The sequence below is a fragment of the Salmo salar genome, chromosome ssa11 (genome assembly GCF_905237065.1).
Source record: "Salmo salar chromosome ssa11, Ssal_v3.1, whole genome shotgun sequence".
Lineage (NCBI taxonomy): Eukaryota > Metazoa > Chordata > Actinopteri > Salmoniformes > Salmonidae > Salmo > Salmo salar.
The window spans coordinates 92,701,830-92,721,757 of NC_059452.1; the positions used below are offsets into that span (position 1 = coordinate 92,701,830).

Sequence of the window (19,928 nt, forward strand, 5' to 3'; positions counted from 1 at the left end):
GATTGGGTCACTGGAGCCAGGAGAATCCCAACACCACTGGAATCTGAGGAGACTTGATGAGCAGGAATTGAATAGTCTCGCTGTGATTCCCTGACACCCGTAGGTTGATGGGAGTGGTAATATGAGTGATCCGGCCTATAGACCGCCCATCCAACGCTCTAACATCCATGGGAGTGGAGAGAGGCTGAGTGGGGATGTTCAGCACAGAAGCCAGGGTAGCATCCAAAAAACTCTCATCAGTCCCAGAGTCAATGAGGACCCAAAAAGATTTAGACTGGTTTCCCCACAGCAGAATGGCATGGACAGGGGTGCGAGCAAGAGAAGCAGGATGTCACAGCTGTCGTAGAAGAGAGAATGGGACCAAGGCGCAGCGGGTTGCATGCTCAACATATTTATTAAATAAAATGAGAACACCACGGAAAAACAATAAACAAACTAACGACAGGAACAGAGAAGCAGGCTCAACAAAAGCAGTGCTCTCAAACAACTACCCACAAGTGACAAACAAAACACACATCTATTTATAGGACTCCCAATCAGAGGCAACTAGAAACACCTGCCTCCAATTGAGAGTCCAGCACCCAACCTACACATAGAAAACTACCCTAGAACATACACATAGAAATACAAACATAGACCAGTGACCAAAAAAACCCTGTAATACATAAATGAACTACCCTCTGCCACGTCCTGACCAAACTACAATAACAAAATATCCTCTCTACTGGTCAGGACGTGACACAGGAGTACTCACTCCTACCAGTGAGCCTGATCTCTTTAAAAGGACAAGAGGACACAAAATTACCAAGAGTCCCGCAATACAGACAACTTGTAATGTGGTCTGTGTGTAGCTTGTGTAGAGGAGTCAGGCGCAGGACGGCAGATATGAGTAAATAAACGTAATTTACTTAAAATAGACAAATATAATACAATTAAGTGAGCCCACATAACGGACCGTCTTACATACAAACAATTACTCACAAACAAACATCGGGGAACAGAGAGTTAAATAATGAAGAAGTAATTGGGGGATTGAAACCATGTGTGTAAGACAAAGACAAAACAAATGGAAAATGAAAAGTGGATCGGCGATGGCTAGAAGGCCGGTGACGTCGACTGCTGAACACCGCCCGAACAAGGAGAGGGACCGACTTCGGCGGAAGTCATGACACAACTCTTAGTTTCAATACTGTATTGCCGTTCCGCTGGCAATAGCCCAGCTCTACCTAGTTGCATAGGCTCGGGAGGCGTTGACTCAGCCGTCTTCGGCGACTCTCGGGGAAGGTCAGGAAGCCTCGGGTTCTCTTGGCAACAGGATCGTCGGGGACTTCCGGGATGACTCGGATGCAAGGTGGAATCCCTGGATGTGTGAGCGAAGTCGCCCATCGATTTGGATGGTCAAAGCGATGAGGGAATCGAGATCCGTAGGTAACTCCCGAGCAGCAAGCTCGTCCTTGACCTCCTCCGAGACGCCTTGCAGGAACATATCTAACAGTGCTTCCTGGTTCCAAGCACTCTCCACTGCCAACGTGCGGAAATCCACCACATAGTCAGCCACACTGCAGGAGTCCTGCCGAAGCTGAATTAGCTTCTGAGCAGCTTCTCTTCCGGAGTACAGGGTGTAAAAAACCTTCACCTCTCCTACGAACCCCTCCAGACTAACGCATATGCCCAGCTGCTTCCCATACAGCAGTAGCTCACGTGAGAGCCCTCCCGGACATCCACGTGATGAGATGGATCGCTCCAAGATGGAAAGAGGAGGGCTGAAGCTCGAAAATGAGGGCACACTGAGCTAGAAGAAACGCCAGACAGATGCTCTACGCTCCATTGAAGCGTTTCTGGGGGGATAAACGGTGCTCCCGAGAAGGTGGAGTGGTCGATGAGACGGCGCTGCTAGCAGCTGGGTTTCTGAGTGGCTGTGGGGTTACCACCGTGGTAGGCTGCCTCCCAGACAAACTGCGGAATTGCTTCAGCAAACTGTCCAATGCCCAGTCATGGCGTTCAGCCAACTGGCAGCTTCATTAAATAGTACCCGCAAAACACCAGTCTCAACATCAACAGTGAGGAGGCGACTCCGGGATGCTGGCCTTCTAGGCAGAGTTCCTCTGTCCAGTGTCAGTATTCTTTTGCCCATCTTAATCTTTTCTTTTATTGGTCAGTCTGAGATATGGCTTTTTCTTTGCAACTCTGCCTAGAAGGCCAGCATCCCGGAGTCATCTCTTCACTGTTGACGTTGAGACTGGTGTTTTGCGGGTACTATTTAATGAAGCTGCCAGTTGAGGACTTGTGAGGCGTCTGTTTCTCAAACTAGCTACTCTAATGTACTTGTCCTCTTGTTCAGTTGTGCACCGGGGCCTCTCACTCCTCTTTCTATTCTGGTTAGAGCCAGTTTGCGCAGTACTTTGAAGGGAGTGGTACACAGCGTTGTACGAGATCTTCAGTTTCTTGGCAATTTCTCGCATGTAATAGCCTTAATTTCTCAGAACAAAAATAGACTGACGAGTTTCAGAAGACAGTTCATGGTTTGGGCCATTTTGAGCCTGTAATCAAACCCACAAATGCTGATGCTCCAGATACTCAACTCGTCTAAAGAAGGCCAGTGTTATTGCTTCTTTAATAAGCACAACAGTTTTCAGCTGTTCTAACATAATTGCAAAAGGGTTTTCTAATGATCAATTAGCCTTTTAAAATGATAAACTTGGATTAGAAAACACAACGTGCCATTGTAACACAGGAGTGATGGTTGCTGATAATGGGCCTCTGTACGCCTATGTAGATATTCCATTAAAATAATCAGCCGTTTCCAGCTACAATAGTCATTTACAACATTATCAATGTCTACACTGTATTTCTGATCAATTTGATGTTATTTTAATGGACAAAAAATGTGCTTTTCTTTCAAAAACAAGGACATTTCTAGGTGACCCCAAACTTTTGAATGGTAGTGTACATACCCCAACCAGAAGCCATGGTTTACAGGCAACATTCCCACTGAGCTAAAGGGTAGAGCTGCCGCTTTCAAGGAGTGGGACTCTAACCCGGAAGCTTATAAGAAATCCCGCTAAGCCCTTCGACGGACCATCAAACAGGCAACGCATCAATACAGGACTGAGATTGAATCGTACTACACTGGCTCTGACGCTCGTCACATGTGGCAGGGCTTGCAGCTATTACAGACTACAAAGGGAAGCACAGCCGAGAGCTACCCAGTGACACGAGCCTACCAGACGAGCTAAATAACTTCTATGCTCGCTTCGAGGCAAGTAACACTGAAACATGCATGAGAGCACCAGCTGTTCCGGATGACTGTGTGATCACTCTCTCCGCAGCCGATGTGAGTAAGACCTTTAAACAGGTCAACATTCACAAGGCACCTGGGCCAGACAGATTACCAGGATGTGTACTCCGAGCATGTGCTGACCAACTGGCAAGTGTCTTCACTGACATTTTCAACCTCTCCCTGTCTGAGTCTATAATACCAACATGTTTCAAGCAGACCACCATAGTCCCTGTACCCAAGAACACTAAGGTAACCTGCATAAATGACTACCGACCCGTAGCACTCACGTCTGTGGCTCACATCAACACGGCTCACATCAACACCCTTATCCCAGAAACCCTAGACCCACTCCAATTTGCATACCAGATCCACAGATGATGCCATCTCTATTGCACTCCACACTGCCCTTTCCCACCTGGACAAAAGGAACACCTATGTGAGAATGCTATTCATTGACTACAGCTCAGTGTTCAACACCATAGTGCCCTCAAAGCTCATCACAAAGCTAAGGACCCTGGGACTAAACACCTCCCTCTGCAACTGGATCCTGGACTTCCTGACAGGCCGCCCCCAGGTGGTAAGGGTAGGTAACAACACATCCGGCACGCTGATCCTCAACACGGGGCCCCTCAGGGGTGTGTGCTCTGTCCCCTTCTGTACTCCCTGTTCACTCATGACTGCACGGCCAGGCACAACTCCAACACCATCATTAAGTTTGCTGATGACACAACAGTGGTAGGCCTGATCACCGACAATAAGACAGCCTATAGGGAGGAGGTCAAAGACCTGACCGTGTGGTGCAAGAACAACAACCTCTCCCTCAACGTGATCAAGACAAAGGAGATGATTGTGGACTACAGGAAAAGGAGGACCGAGCACGCCGCCATTCTCATCAATGGGGCTGTAGTGGAGCAGTTTGAGAGCTTCAAGTTCCTTGACGTCCACATCACCAACAAACTAAGATGGTTCAAGCACACCAAGACAGTCGTGAAGAGGGCACGACAAAACCTATTCCCCCTCAGGAGACTGAAAAGATTTGGCATGGATCCTCAGATCTTCAAAAGGCTTTACAGCTGCACCGTCGAGAGCATCCTGACGGATTGCATCACTCCCTGGTATGGCAATTGCTTGGCCTCCGACCGAAAGGCACTACAGAGCGTGGTGAGTACGGACCCAATACATCACCGGGGCCAAGCTTCCTGCCATCCAGGATCTCTATACCAAGACTCCAGCCACCTTAGTCATAGACTGTTCTCTCTGCTACCGCATGGCAAGTGGTACTGGAGCGCCACGTCTAGGTCCAAGAGGCTTCTAAACAGCTTCTACCCCCAAGCCATAAGACTCCTGAACAGCTAATCAAATGGCTACCCAGACTATTTGCATTGCCCCCTCCCCCCCCCTTCTATGCTGCTGCTACTCGCTGTTATTATCTATGCATAGTCACTTTAATAACTCTACCTACATGTACATATTACCTCAATTACCTCGACACCGGTGCCCCCGCACATTGACTCTGTACCGGTACCCCCTGTATACAGCCCTGCTATTTTTATTTTCTGCTGCTCTTTAATTATTTGTTATTATCTCTTCATTTTTGGGGGGGTATTTTCTTAACTGCATTGTTGGTTAAGGGCTTGTAAGTAAGCATTTCACTGTAAGGCGCACCTCATTTCACTACACCTGTTGTATTCTGCGCATGTGACAAATAAAATGTGATTTGATTTGATTTGTGTATTGGTATCTGCCCTCATTTTGGACCGTTAGCCTGTTGATCAATTCTGTTCAGTTGACTTTGTTAATCTCCTATATTCTCATGGTTGCAGGCATATTTAAATAAGCTTAAATTGGATCATGTCGGCTACGAACTAGTCTGCGGGTGTCTATTTCAATAGCACTGCTGCCCTCTGTTTCTAGGTAGGAGCACTGTACTTTGGCAAATAAATGAATATATATAATAGCTCATCTCAGCTTGAGTAAGGCTGTAGGGTTTGGCCATGTGAAGTTGGGGCTAACATGTGACAACTTATTGACCTCAGAAGGAAATCAAATTTGCATATTAAAAGAAACTGTAGGTACCTGGCACAGCCTATCTCTTATCTCCAAACAAATATGGCAAGTTTGGCAACCAGGGCATAAACTCTGACACATGAGGTGAAGCATATAAAACATGTTATCCATTCTCATGTGGTCTAACCACAATGGAGAAGTCATGTTATTAGGCCAGGGGTTTTCAACTGGGGTTCCACGAAGGTACTGCAGTGGGTCCTAAAAATACATCAAATAAAATAAATAATATTTTATTTTCAGTGGTTTTTTTATATACACTGCTCAAAGAAATAAAGGGAACACTTAAACAACACAATGTAACTCCAAGTCAATCACACTTCTGTGAAATCAAACTGTCCACTTAGGAAGCAACACTGATTGACAATACATTTCACATGCTGTTGTGCAAATGGAATAGACAACAGGTGGAAATTATAGGCAATTAGCAAGACACCCCCAATAAAGGAGTGGTTCTGCAGGTGGTGACCACAGACCACTTCTCAGTTCCTATGCTTCCTGGCTGATGTTTTGGTCACTTTTGAATGCTGGCGGTGCTTTCACTCTAGTGGTAGCATGAGACGGAGTCTACAACTCACACAAGTGGCTCAGGTAGTGCAGCTCATCCAGGATGGCACATCAATGCGAGCTGTGGCAAGAAGCTTTGCTGTGTCTGTCAGCGTAGTGTCCAGAGCATGGAGGCGCTACCAGGAGACAGGCCAGTACATCAGGAGACATGGAGGAGGCCGTAGGAGGGCAACAACCCAGCAGCAGGACCGCTACCTCCGCCTTTGTGCAAGGAGGAGCAGGAGAAGCACTGCCAGAGCCCTCCAAAATGACCTCTAGCAGGCCACAAATGTCCATGTGTCTGCTCAAACGGTCAGAAACAGATTCCATGAGGGTGGTATGAGGGCCCGACATCCACAGGTGGGGGTTGTGCTTACAGTCCAACACCGTGCAGGACATTTGGCATTTGCCAGAGAACACCAAGATTGGCAAATCCTGTGCTCTTCACAGATGAAAGCAGGTTCACACTGAGCACATGTGACAAACGTGACAGAGTCTGGAGACGCCGTAGAGAACGTTCTGCTGCCCGCAACATCCTCCAGCATGACCGGTTTGGCGGTGGGTCAGTCATGGTGTGGGGTGGCATTTCTTTGGGGGGCTGCACAGCCCTCCATGTGCTCGCCAGAGGTAGCCTGACTGCCATTAGGTACCGAGATGAGATCCTCAGACCCCTTGTGAGACCATATGCTGGTGCGGTTAGCCCTGGGTTCCTCCTAATGCAAGACAATGCTAGACCTCATGTGGCTGGAGTGTGTCAGCTGTTCCTGCAAGAGGAAGGCATTGATGCTATGGACTGGCCCACCCGTTCCCCAGACCTGAATCCAATTGAGCACATCTGGGACATCACGTCTCGCTCCATCCACCAATGCCACGTTGCACCACAGACTGTCCAGGAGTTGGCGGATGCATTAGTCCAGGTCTGGGAGGAGATCCCTCAGGAGACCATCCGCCACCTCATCAGGAGCATGCCCAGGCGTTGTAGGGAGGTCATACAGGCACGTGGAGGCCACACACACTACTGAGCCTAATTTTGACTTGTTTTAAGGACATTACATCAAAGTTGGATCAGCCTGTAGTGTGGTTTTCCACTTTAATTTTGAGTGTGACTCCAAATCCAGACCTCCATGGGTTGATAAATTGGATTTCCATTGATTATTTTTGTGTGATTTTGTTGTCAGCACATTCAACTATGTAAAGAAAAAAGTATTTAATAAGATTATTTCATTCATTCAGATCTAGGATGTGTTATTTTAGTGTTCCCTTTATTTTTTTGAGCAGTGTATATATATTGTTAGCAACATACCTACAGTACAAAAGAGGAGAATATATTCTAATGATGTCAACTTTATTTATCAACTCCTAATTTTGAGCAAATTACACTCATTGGAGCTAATTACACTCACTGGAATATCTGACATAGGCCTTGAGAAAGCATCCGAGAATAGGCTACCAGTGCGGGAAGTGCCACTGGCTGCTGGTAAGCTTTCTTGACTTGGACATTGGCCTAAACAACTGCTCTTAGCGAACATGGGTTTGGAGTTACCTTTCTAGATAGTAGGCTATGTTAGAGTTTACACCTCCTCTTCCAATTAGAATGTGGGAGGTCAAAATAATGAAAAACTATCTTCAAAATCTATTCATTTTAAAATGTTTCAAACTTTTTCTTGCTATTATCATTCACCTGATGATAAGACAAGGCATTAAAAAAATTATTGATAAAGTATGATGGCGTCTCTGGGTCACCGTAAGCCAGGGAGGGGCTCCCTGGGCAAGAAAAGGTTTAAGACCCCTGTATTAGGCTTACAGACGTAAGATCTTAATTTGAACCAGTTTGCTACAGCAGGGAAATAATTTTGCAACAACAGGAAATGTGAATTATGTTCATTATAATTAATGGATTTTTTTTGTAGGGGTTGATAAATGTTTCCTTAGGGAAATCAAGTCTGACGTTTTAAAGTGGAAATTACAAACTCAAGAAGCCTTTTCAAACAATGATTACAAGCAGTCATTGCAATACTAACTTATTAGAATCACCCACCCCCACACAATTCGGTAATTTAATAAGACTGTCAATTCACGTCCAGTCTCCATGGTCTACCAGTTCACAGCTGTACAGATGTGTGGTGAATTCATCTGATGGAGAAGAGGCGTTCATTGTTCAGTGAGAAAGGAAGAGGCGAAGCGAAAGGATTGATGCCGCGTTCAGAACAACTGGGAACTCGGAATAATACGAGGTCAAATCATGACGTCAGTGATCTTCATGTCGGAAAGTCTATAAAGCTGTAAAAAGAGACCCGAGTTCCCGAGTGGAAATTCCGAGTTGGATGACTATCCGAATCGATTTTTCCCAGTCTTATTTTTTCTCCAAGTTCCCAGTTGTTTTGAACAGACTGAATTCGGAGATTTCCGAGTTCCAAGCTCCCAGTGGTTTTGAACGCGGCATTACTCTGCCCAAAATCTGTCCACGAAGTGAGGGATTCTTGTATGGAGGTCAATGAGACTGTGTCGAATTTGGTCGAGCAAAAAATGCAACTGCTAATTTTCCACGTGAGGCTTATTTGATCGAATACACGTTTCCTAATGGTGAGGTTGTGACGAATGCACTATATAAGTGGACGCACGTGGCGTTTCGGCAATTTGGGGAAAAAACACAACATTTATACTGGAGTTGTGCGTGTTGTTCAGTCGCGTATCTGCCCTCTGATTGGCTAGGATGGTCCCACCTGATATTGACTCCTCCCGTTTGCTTTCCGTCTTTGAGGACATGTTTTTCCATTGTTCAGTCATTTGTTAGAGCGGTTTGTTAGAGCGTTTACTCGACTATCTTGTCAATATAATAGATAATCTTTGGTTCAGTCAAAAAGCTGGAGCTTTGACGTCACACCACTATTTTTCGCAGGATTAAAGATGGCGCCGCATCATGTACTAAAGTGCTGTCAGCGGAGTTTAGCTTGGATACCTGTTATTTTCATCAACCTGGTCGTTGGCTGGTCTTATTATGCATACGTCGTGGAACTCTGTATCTGTAAGTATACAACGATCGTTTTTGGATGATTAACGGGGTTTGTTTCCTCATTGAAACAAAGTTGCTTGACTGCTTGATTGCCCAGCTGGAGGATGTGTAGTATTCGGGAAACAGTACAGAAATTTGGTGGGACGAAAACAGGTGAAACAGTGAAAGACTACTTTGTTGCGGATAGCCAATCATGCTCATAGATAGAAGCCGCTGTTCCTAGAAGGAAATAGACAGACACATTTGCAATCTACACTTGGTATACCAAATATTAGGAACATGTTCACGGCTGAATGTGATACAGCCTGGATTCGAACCAGAGGCTGTAGTGACGCCTCTTGCGCTGAGATGCAGTGCCTTAGACTGCTGCACCACTCGGGAGCCCCTTTGACCTAAATTATTTCTTATTTTTACTTTCTTTAGCCTAGGTCTCATTAAGGCTGTGATTCTGTACTGGATTATGTGCCAATAATCTTAAGAGACATTTGATATGAGGCTACTCTGGCCTCAAATACTCTTATTCACATACAGCTGACTCCTCATGTGAACCTCACTGTGACTAAACCTGTTTTAGTCTGTTTCTGATGCTGATGGTACAATGACATGCATGTCTGTCTGTTAGTTAGTCAGTCAGTGAGTGGCTGTAATCAGGGGCATCCCTTCAGCAGGGCAAACAAAGCATTCTGTGATGGGTGGGTCCCCCACTGGTAGTGCCAGGCTACCGCTGGGGGGTGAGAGGAGGGGGTCTGTAGATGTAAGCGTAGTACTGTAACTCTGCAGACGCATCAATCAGATGCCCTCTCTAAACTCCTCTTCTCTCTCTCTCTCTCTCTCTCTCTCTCTCTCTCTCTCTCTGTGTACTTTGTCTGTTTCAGTTACAATCCCAAATAATGCAGAAAAAAGTAAGTAACATTCAGAAACATTTGGTGCTTTCACAACTGCCTTTGATCACACAAACTGTATTGTATCATACCTGGTTGTTTTTTGTTCTTGCTCCCTCTCTCCAACAGTATCATACCTGGTTGTCTTCCACCTGTTCTTCATCATGTTTATCTGGTCCTACTGGAAGACTATTTGCAGTAGGCCTGCCAGCCCCTCTAAAGAGGTATACAGAGTAGGGTTGACCCCATTTAGTCTACTGGCCGATAGGCTGTTGGCTGATATTTTTTGTGTGGTGCGGTGGCAAAAATATGTTTTAAAAAATGTATGGCACACGAGACGCCTGTCTGAGTGGACTAATCCATTGCGGAGGCCGCTGGGATGGCACACCAGTATCACCAGTAGTACATTTACAGTTAATTACCATTTCTTATCTACAATGTTTGTTTGGTTATGGCAATTTCTGTTTCTGATGGAAACGTCATAAAATAGGCCTACCCGATTACTTCTTATCCCATGTGCAAATATCCTACAGCTGTGTCAGTCTGTCCGGATCTCACTAGCTCAGGATATGGCCCAGAATATTTTATACAATGTTGCAAGTTTGCTAGCTCAGACCAAATTAATAGTTGATACAATGTTTCAAGTTCCTTGCAGACAGGCCATGTGTAGCCAATGTGATGTATAGGATATTAATTTTTATCAGGATATTTTCTACCTTCGGGCTGCAATGTTTTTGTTTGTTGGCTTTTTACATATTGGCAATGGCGATAAAGTAACTTTTAGATTTGCATCATTTTCATTTAGAAAGAATTTTGATTAACCACATGACATTGATTTTGAGATATAGACTTTATTACAAATTAATATGTGCATATGAAAATCATAACTGGTATGTAGATCAGTAGAAATGGTAGGATAACTTGGCACTCCAAATGGAAAAGGTTACCGACCGCTGGTGTAGCCTATTACCGTCTTCTTCTTCTGGTTAGGCTATCTTGATCTCTGGCTCCCACTTGAGTCATTTGTTTCTTAATTTTTAATCACAGTGCTTAAAGCATCAGACAAGCTCAGTAGCCAACCAATAGTTGATTTCATTCAAACATATGGTGTGTCTATATATGGAAAAATACATGTTTTAAAATTCCAACTGGTTGTAAGAACAGACTACATTCGGTGAGCCAAGATTTTAGTTGGAGACAGCCCTAATACACAGTGTATCTGTCTTCACCAGTAGTACTAATTCTGCCTCCCGTGAGATGCTACACCACAATGCCACGGGGCCAGGGGAGTAGGCACTGGGCCGGATGGTTCCCAAGGCACTCTGTAATTACACTGTACAGCAGATGTTCACATAGGAGGGGGTGTGTGTGTGTGTGTGTGTGTGTGTGTGTGTGTGTGTGTGTGTGTGTGTGTGTGTGTGTGTGTGTGTGTGTGTGTGTGTGTGTGTGTGTGTGTGTGTGTGTGTGTGTGTGTGTGTGCATATGGTTGTGGTTTTGAAGTGGGGTTACTCTGACTCAATCTCAAGTCACTTGTTTCACATTTCAACTGGGCCCTAATTTGTAGATACATGACTACCGGTACTAACTATGTTATAACATACTTGGTGAAACTCTCTCTGTTCTCCCGTCAGTTTTGTCTGGCAAAAGTGGAGAAGGAGCAGTATGAGAAGGAGCAGCCAGACGCTCAGCAGAACATCCTGAAGAAAGCGGCTGTAGGATTGCCTGTCTACACACGCACTGGGACCGGAGGTGAGAATACAATACAGTCGACACATAGTTGGAACACACACACCTTGGATTTAAAGCTGATGATGATTGAGCAGGTGTATTGGTGTGTTCTCCACAGCCGTCCGGTACTGTGACCACTGTCAGGTGATCAAACCCGACCGCTGCCACCACTGCTCCACCTGTGACATGTGAGTTCAGTTAGTTCTGTCTCTGTGGGGTTCAGATGAGATGCACCATGGGATTTTATGTGGGGTCTTTTTAGATGCTTCAACTCCAAAGTAATATACTATTTTCTTCTTTCCCTTGTTTTTTTGTGATCTATCTCTCTCTCTCTCTCAGGTGTGTACTGAAGATGGATCATCACTGTCCATGGTATGTAACACCCTTGTCCGTTGTTGTAATTTAGATGCTGTGTGTGAAGTTCTTTGTTCATACTGACTTGATAGTGATTGGATCAGTGGAGAGTTTAATCCTCTCCATTCTACTGCATCAGCATATTTGATCTGTCTGACCTTTTTACTTGATGAAGTCACTGTTTGGTCTAGTACAGTAATGGAAAAGGGATTACCCAGCTCTCAAACAGATCATTCTGTAGACTTTGTGTCATCACTTTATTTGATACAGATTAGAGAATAGAGGCAACTAGTGAAGAATGCAGCAGGAGCCACGTTGACTGATTAATTTACCACTCTCTCCCTCTGTTTCTTGCTCAGGGTGAATAACTGTGTTGGATTTTCAAACTACAAGTTCTTTGTCTTGTTTCTGGCCTACTCCATGCTGTATTGTGTGTTTATCGCTGCTACTGTCCTGCAGTATTTCATCAAATTCTGGACAGTAAGTACTACTAAGTAATACTCTAGCTGCCTTTCATTTCTTCCCTAGCCAGAGCTTAGTGGTTGAGTGTAAACACTGACAGCAGTAAGATCCCTGATCGCATGTTCCAATTAGCCAATACCCAAATCCTCTACATAATCCACCTCAAATTTGAGCAGTCTGCATGTCAGATTTATTTTTATTTCTAATCACTGTAAAATAGTTGCACACATTTCTCCACTAACAATCTGTCTCTAATACTTTGCCTAAAGCATTGCCGAAGGAGATCTGTTGGGGATTGTCCTCAGGTAAAATGCAAGATTGTCACCATCTGATCGCCTCCCTTATCTCACATCATTTGCTCACATTGTATATAGTCTTATTTTTTCTACTGTATCATTGATTGTATGTTGTTTTACTCCATGTGTAACTCTGTGTTTTTGTATGTTGTCGAACTGCTTTGCTTTATCTTGGCCAGGTCGCAATTGTAAATGAGAACTTGTTCTCAACTTGCCTACCTGGTTAAATAAAGGTGAAATAAATAAATAAATGTAAAAAAATGGTTAGTCAAAAAGTAAGGTTGCACTTCTTTGAATAGCCTATTGCCACTAATGGCAAGTCACAAAAGGTAAGCTAGAGGAGCTCCACCAATAATAGCATTCACAAGCCTTCTGTCTCTGATGTACAAGTCGCTGTTGAGGGATTCTCTTCAGTATGTGTCAAACACTGTTGTCTTGCAGCATAAGCTGTTGTCTGTTCCTCCTTGAGTGTTAAGACTGGGCTTCTGTCCTTGTCTGTGTTGTATGCTGCCTTGCTTGTGACAATGAATGCCCACTGTCATCTTGGCCAATCGAGGCCCAGTGTGGAGTTGGACTGGATTGGTTGTTTAGCATGTCTTATTTTGCATATTGAATTCACAGACAACCGAAGGTCTGTACTGGATGTAGTACCTTCTGGAGCCATTCACTGAACAGTCATGTAGGCTCAGATTCTGCTTCTCCAGAATGAGGAGGTCACCCATTGTCATTTACAACTGACTGATCCTGTGTGTCTGTGCACATCCTGTGTGTCTGTGCAGAAGGTTGACATTACTACTGTATGGTTCTGTTGAAAAGTATGACATCACTAACGGCTCTCCTCTCTCTTCCCTCTCAAGAATCAGCTGCCCGACACTCACGCCAAATTCCACGTGTTGTTTCTGTTTTTTGTGGCGGCCATGTTCTTCATCAGCATCCTGTCGCTTTTCAGCTACCATCTCTGGCTTGTGGGAAAGAACAGGACCACTATAGGTAGCTGCATGCCTCACCATGCTGTAACACAGAACCTCTCATCCACTATTGTCTTGATTGTTGACAACTTTTTATAATTGTTTGTCATAATATATGTTTATGTATTGGTTTTTATTTCAGAGGCTTTCAGGGCTCCTGTCTTCAGAAATGGCCCAGACAAAAATGGCTTCTCTCTGGGCTTCAGTAGGAATGTGGTAGAGGTGTTTGGAGACCAGAAGAAGTACTGGATGTTTCCCATCTACACCAGGTGAAAACACCAAATCTACTATCTACCTATTCTGTTGGAGCTTTAGAATCGTTTTTTTTAAGTGGACCACAAAACATTTCGGATACTTAATAAGTGACAAATATATGAAGATAACTTGATCCCATCACTCACCAATATGAAAGCAGACCTAATTAAATGGAACAATCTTCACAGAAATCTAACTGGTAGAATTAACCTTTTCAGAATGGAATGGCTCCCAAAAGTATAGTTATTCTCGGTAATACCAATTTACCCCCACCGATGTATACTCGGTCATAAGACTTTATATGGGCAAATAAAACTCATAGAATAAAAAGGAACATTTTACATCTTCCTATGTCTAAATGTTGGTTTTAACCTCCCAGACTTGGAATTGTATCAACTCGCCTCCCAAGGCTTTTGCTTGCGACATATAGTTAAATGCATTAAAGAGGAACAATGGGGACATTTTGAAGATGCACATGTTTACCCCAGAATCTTTTTACGTGTCTATTTTCAAAGGAAAAAGCTAAGAACATTAGCAACCTCATAGTTAGGATCAACATGGACATTTTTTTACGTATTCTACAAAAACCAATATGACCTCCTAAAAACACAAGCCTATGGAACAGTCCTTGGATAGCTTTTCAGAATTCACCCATAAATTGGTCCACATGTAACTCTAAAGTCATAGAAACACAAATATTTCCATGACAGCATTAAAAAGCAATTTTGGATTGACTAATGTAGATATTTTAAAATGCATGCAACTTAAAACGTATCACAATGTCTATTTGATCTTTTGCACATCAGAGCAATCTTGAGGGAATCCTATTTGAGTCAGAAAAGGATGTTCATATGATAAGTAAGATATACAAGCCTATCCAACTGACAAAAACTATTGGAACTAAAACTTAAAAATAACTGATATTGGCACAAGATGGAGGGAATGTTGGAACATAACTAACGAAATGACAGTTAACGAAAATGTATGCTTAATCCAGTATAAACTAATGTATTGAATTTATTATACAAGAGACAAAATTCACAAATTCTACAGCACAACTGCAGAGTCATGTCTTAAGTGTAAAATTAACAATGAGTCAATAATCCAATGCCTTCTGGGATTGTTATAAAGTCCAAAAGTTAGGGGCGGAGTGAGAAAGTTGGCTCTCAGAAGTATTACTGTAAATGTACTTTTAATCCATCTGTCTGCATATCCAGACATGGCATATGAAGGTGCAGTGAGATACCCGATGGGTTGGATGATACTTTTCTCGTCAGTCATCTTGAAAAAACGTATACTTAACCAATCTGCCGTTGTTAACACAATGGAAAGTTCAAGTGCTTTATTACCAAAATGTTGAAAGTGCGTGGGCGACAGAGAGAAACAAAAGGGTGCAGTTTGAGGCCATGTGGCAGAGTGATAAGGGCTCTGGAGATGCAGGTGTGATGTTGTTATTTGTATGTTTTGTATTGTTTAATAAAACATTTAAAAAAAGTTTTAATCTAATTATTTTTAGTAATTAGAAACTTAGAGGGTTTAAATACCAAATGTCTTCCCCCTGTTCTCTCTCTCCTCTCCTTCCTCTCCGTTAGTCATGGTGATGGACACAGTTTTGTCACGCGGTTACTGACCCTAGATCCTGAGCAAATAGCTGTGGGCCTCCAGATCAACGGCAAAAGGTTGGTTGATTATTTAATTCCTGATTCAGTAAAATGATCTCACCTAATTCATTAAATTAATCTCTGCCTTGTCCTCCAACAGCTCTGTAGATGGTCTGGCAAGCCCCAAGCACGTCCTTGGCAACAACATTAACCACATTGAGGGCCATCAGGATGGTATGTAGATTCCCCATAGATATTCTGTGATGTCAAGTAGCCATGTGTCTGTGTGCTGCCTGAACCTAGAACCCTTGTGTTTCAGACGTAGCCCAGATGGTAACTGTGACAATGGAGAGTGAATCATAGACGGGTAAGCCCATGGACGAGTTCCGCTGAAGTGCACGTGTTTCCCGCAGACCTTAGAGTGGAAACTGATGACCACCAGGTGGCTCAAATGGCCAGTTTAGATGTCTGCAAGGAGACAACTGAGCCATTAACTGTGATGCCTTACAACCAGCAGCATCTTTGTCTCTACAGAAACCAGCCTTTTATCACATGCAGTACCCCTACTACCATGGACAAAATGTCAAGTAACAGCTCTCGAATAGCCGTCATCTTTTCTATTGTCGTTGTTACGACCACCAAACAGCATCCCTGTTACCATGGACAAACCCTGGACTGTCATGGACACGACATCTGTCACCAGAGCTTTCATCAGCTTTCAGTTTCCATCCTCACCAAACGCATGCAGACGCGTTGTCTTTGTTGCTAACCAAAGACACACAACAATATTTTTTTGGTAACTATTACTAATCTCTGGAACTGCTCTGTTATTCAAGCCAAAAAAAGAATACTCTTTGCACTAGGTCAGATAAGTGCAGGAAAATAATTGCTTTACAGTTATACGCCTCCGTCAAATCAGTATTCACTTGCTTTATTGGAAAAAATTAAGAGTTCACTGTGTCTTAGCACAGAAAATGTGTTAGTGGTTTTGATTTGATTAAACCCAGGGGATACAATGTTGTCTTGAGGCCCTGAAGGTAATGAGCACTACTGTCTCAGTTGATTGTAGCGTGTGTGTACTGTATGCACTTTACACTTGAATCCTGTGACGGGTGCTAAGCATATCCATTGATTTCAATAGGACAGTAGGTTTATACGAACCACGGCTTTGTAGGACCCTATGCCTCTCCCAAAATCCTCTCCTGCTCTGTATCATCGTAACTTAAATGTGCATTGTGCCTTCAGTACAGTATGGAAGAACAAAGGTATAGTACAGTGCCATAGTTGACCTTAGCATGGTGTAATAACTTTACAATTTAGACAGATGGAAATGGAACCCGGAGAGCATTTATGTTTACAATTTTACGGGCCAAATCCTAACTAATGTTTGGCAAAATTCTGTGCATCAGTGACGATATACACTGAGTGTACAAAACATTAGGAAAACCTTCCCTAATATTGAGTTGCACCCCCTTTTGCCCTCAGAACAGCCTCAATTTGTCGGGGCATGGACTACAAGGTATTGAAAGCGTTCCACAGGGATCCTGGCCCAATTTGACTCTCAATGCTTCCCACAGCTGTGTCAAGTTGGCTGGATGTCTTTTGGGTGGTGGACCATTCTTGATACACATGGAAAACTGTTGAGCGTGAAACCGAGCACCGTTGCAGTTCTTGACACACTCAACCTGGCACCTACTACCATACCCTGTTCAAAGGCGCTTAAATATTTTGTCTTGCCCATTCACCCTCTGAAGGGCATAGATACACAATCCATGTCTCAAGGCTTAAAAATTATTCTTTAACCTGTCTCCTCCCCTTCATCTACTCTCATTGAAGTGGATTTAACAGGTGACCAACAAGGGATCATAGCTTTCACCTGGATTTACCTGGTCAGTCTCATGTTCCTAATGTTTTGTACACTCTGAATATCAATAATTTGGTTGGGAGTCAACACACATTGTTTTTTCAGAGGTGTGATATCAGAGGGATATAATTAACATTGGACAGCATTGTTATTCCATTATGTATTTATTTTGCAGTTTTTCCATTGTTTATTTTTGCTATTGTCTGCATTGCCATATGTTGTTTTCAGATATGTAGCATTTTTTTAACTGAGTTTATGAAGATTAAGGTATCTTTTGTAGGCGAGAGGGGACTTCGACACATTTCACAGGAAAGTGAGATTAATTGTTTATATGTCAGTCCTATCTTTGAGAATAAGGAATAGCTATTTGTGTTCACTTTATGCAAAACACACTCCTTCAATTCCTGACTTCTCAATCTGATGAATGGCACACATATGGAGAAAAACGGAAGGCTTTGAACAAAATGTTTTTTAAAGCACATTTTACATCACAAATGCTGCTTTCTTTGATTATGATTATAGCTGTTTTCTTATTATTTGATTGTTTTGTCGTGGACGATGTACAATGTTGAGCATATACATAAATATTTAATGTACTGAACCAGATTTGTTAATACCAGTAGGCCAGTTTCCATGTGTAGTAGTCCCTGGGAAAGTTACTGTTCTGCTGTAATAAATCATGCCAGGATGCTCATAGACCACCAAGAGGAGGCACGAGTTGGACATCAACCTCTCAATGGTCACTTTATTATTTTAGTTTTTTCAGAATATTTGTGATCGGGTTTCTCAATTTCCAACTGACTATGATCCATGTGGTTTTTAGGAGAGTTGTTTGGAATTTGCAAGCTGTTTCTTTACTGGATGTTGGTATAACACCCTATTGTGGAGGAATGTAGAGTGAGAGCATTGTGACTTTTTAACCAGAAATCATAACTTTCTAATCTTAAAATGAATGCCATAGAGAAGTATTTTGTGCTACATTGTATATTCACAAAATCTGTTGATGGTAAATCATGGACCAATTTTCTGTTAAAAAAAATAATATCTTATTTTTTTATTGAATCTGTTTTGCATGTTAAGTATTTTCTCACTATTTGTACTACCCTGTCAGCCAGTTTTGGTTGTTCATGTTTTTTCTTTTTTTTTAATATACTCTAAATGTGGAAATAGTTTGTGCAAAGTTCAATAATTAAAAAATATTTTGTAAATGAATACACTGTAATGTGTACATTTTAACAATAAATACTGTTTTCAGTGCATTCATGCTTGATTAATGGACTTCTATGTTGTTAGAAACAATGTTGGTTGCCTAGATAGTCCCATTACAATAAGGGTAGGGCCTGCTAAATGTTGGAAACCATCTGATTAACATTTTAGTTAGACCACTTTATATGGTGAGAGCATTGTGCCAAAATAAGCCACTGTCATGTCATAAGTCACTTGGCAAATCTTCAGCAAACGTGAGGGCAAGGTTTGGCAATATAAGACTATTCACACATCGTGGGGTCAACGAACGAGGTGTCAGTGACAGATGCAGGGAAAATCACAGCATTCACTGTTACATTTTTTATATTTTTTTATATTTCACCTTTATTTAACTAGGTAGGCTAGTTGAGAACAAGTTCTCATTTACAACTGTGACCTGGCCACGATAAAGCAAAGCAGTGCGACACAAACACAGTTACACATGGAATAAACAAACAGTCAATAATACAATAGGAAAAAGTCTATATTTAGTGTGTGCAAATGAGGTAGGATAAGGGAGGTAAGGCAATAAATAGGCCATATTTGTGAAATAATTACAATATAGCAATTAAACACTGGAGTGATAGACGTGCAGAAGATGAGTGTGCAAGTAGAGATACTGGGGTGCGAAGGAGTAAAATAAATAACAGTATGGGGATGAGGTAATTGGATGGGCTATTTACAGATGGGCTATGTACAGGAGCAGTGATCTATGAGCTGCTCTGACAGCTGGTGCTTAAAGTTAGTGAGGGAGATATGAGTCTCCAGCTTCAGTGATTTTTGCAGTTTGTTCCAGTCATTGGCAGCAGAGAACTGAAAGGAAAGGCGGCCAAAGGAGGAATTGGCTTTGGGGGTGACCAGTGAAATATACCTGCTAGAGCGCGGGCTATGGGTGGGTGCTGCTATGGTGACCAGTGAGCTGAGATAAGGCGGAGCTTTACCTAGCAAAGACTTATAGATGAGGCGACGAATATGAAGTGAGGGCCAGCCAACGAGAGCATACAGGTCGCAGTGGTGGGTAGTATATGGGGCTTTGGTGACAAAACAGATGGCACTGTGATAGACTGCATCCAATTTGCTGAGTAGAGTGTTGGAGGCTATTTTGTAAATGACATCGCCGAAGTCAAGGATTGGTAGGATAGTCAGTTTTACGAGGGTATGTTTAGCAGCATGAGTGAAGGATCCTTTGTTGCGAAATAGGAAGCCGATTCTAGATTTAATTTTGGATTGGAGACGCTTAATGTGAGTCTGGAAGGAGAGTTTACAGTCTAACCAGACACCTAGGTATTTGTAGTTGTCCACATATTCTCAGTCAGAACCGTCCAGAGTAGTGATCCTGGACGGGCAGGCAGGTGTGGGCAGCGATCGGTT

General features: G+C 43.0%; 1 protein-coding gene across 3 annotated transcripts; it reads left to right on the top strand.

Moving 5' to 3' along the window:
* Positions 1-8,380: 8,380 nt before the first annotated feature.
* LOC106563575 (palmitoyltransferase ZDHHC20-B) lies at positions 8,381-18,571 on the top strand. Of its 3 annotated transcripts, XM_014129283.2 has the most exons (14): positions 8,381-8,915; positions 9,779-9,805; positions 9,914-10,008; positions 11,416-11,533; positions 11,631-11,700; positions 11,852-11,884; positions 12,226-12,346; positions 12,598-12,633; positions 13,482-13,614; positions 13,735-13,861; positions 15,440-15,526; positions 15,609-15,682; positions 15,768-15,815; positions 15,983-18,571. In XM_014129283.2, the coding sequence occupies exons 1-13, from the start codon at positions 8,798-8,800 to the stop codon at positions 15,809-15,811; spliced, it is 1,083 nt and encodes a 360-aa protein (XP_013984758.1). In that variant the 5' UTR covers positions 8,381-8,797; the 3' UTR covers positions 15,812-15,815; positions 15,983-18,571. The 3 variants fall into 3 exon arrangements, with proteins under 3 accessions (XP_013984758.1, XP_013984757.1, XP_013984759.1); XM_014129282.2 differs by having other exon boundaries at positions 8,385-8,915; positions 15,768-18,571; XM_014129284.2 differs by lacking the exon at positions 12,598-12,633 and having other exon boundaries at positions 8,389-8,915; positions 15,768-18,571.
* The last annotated feature ends 1,357 nt before the right edge of the window (positions 18,572-19,928 follow it).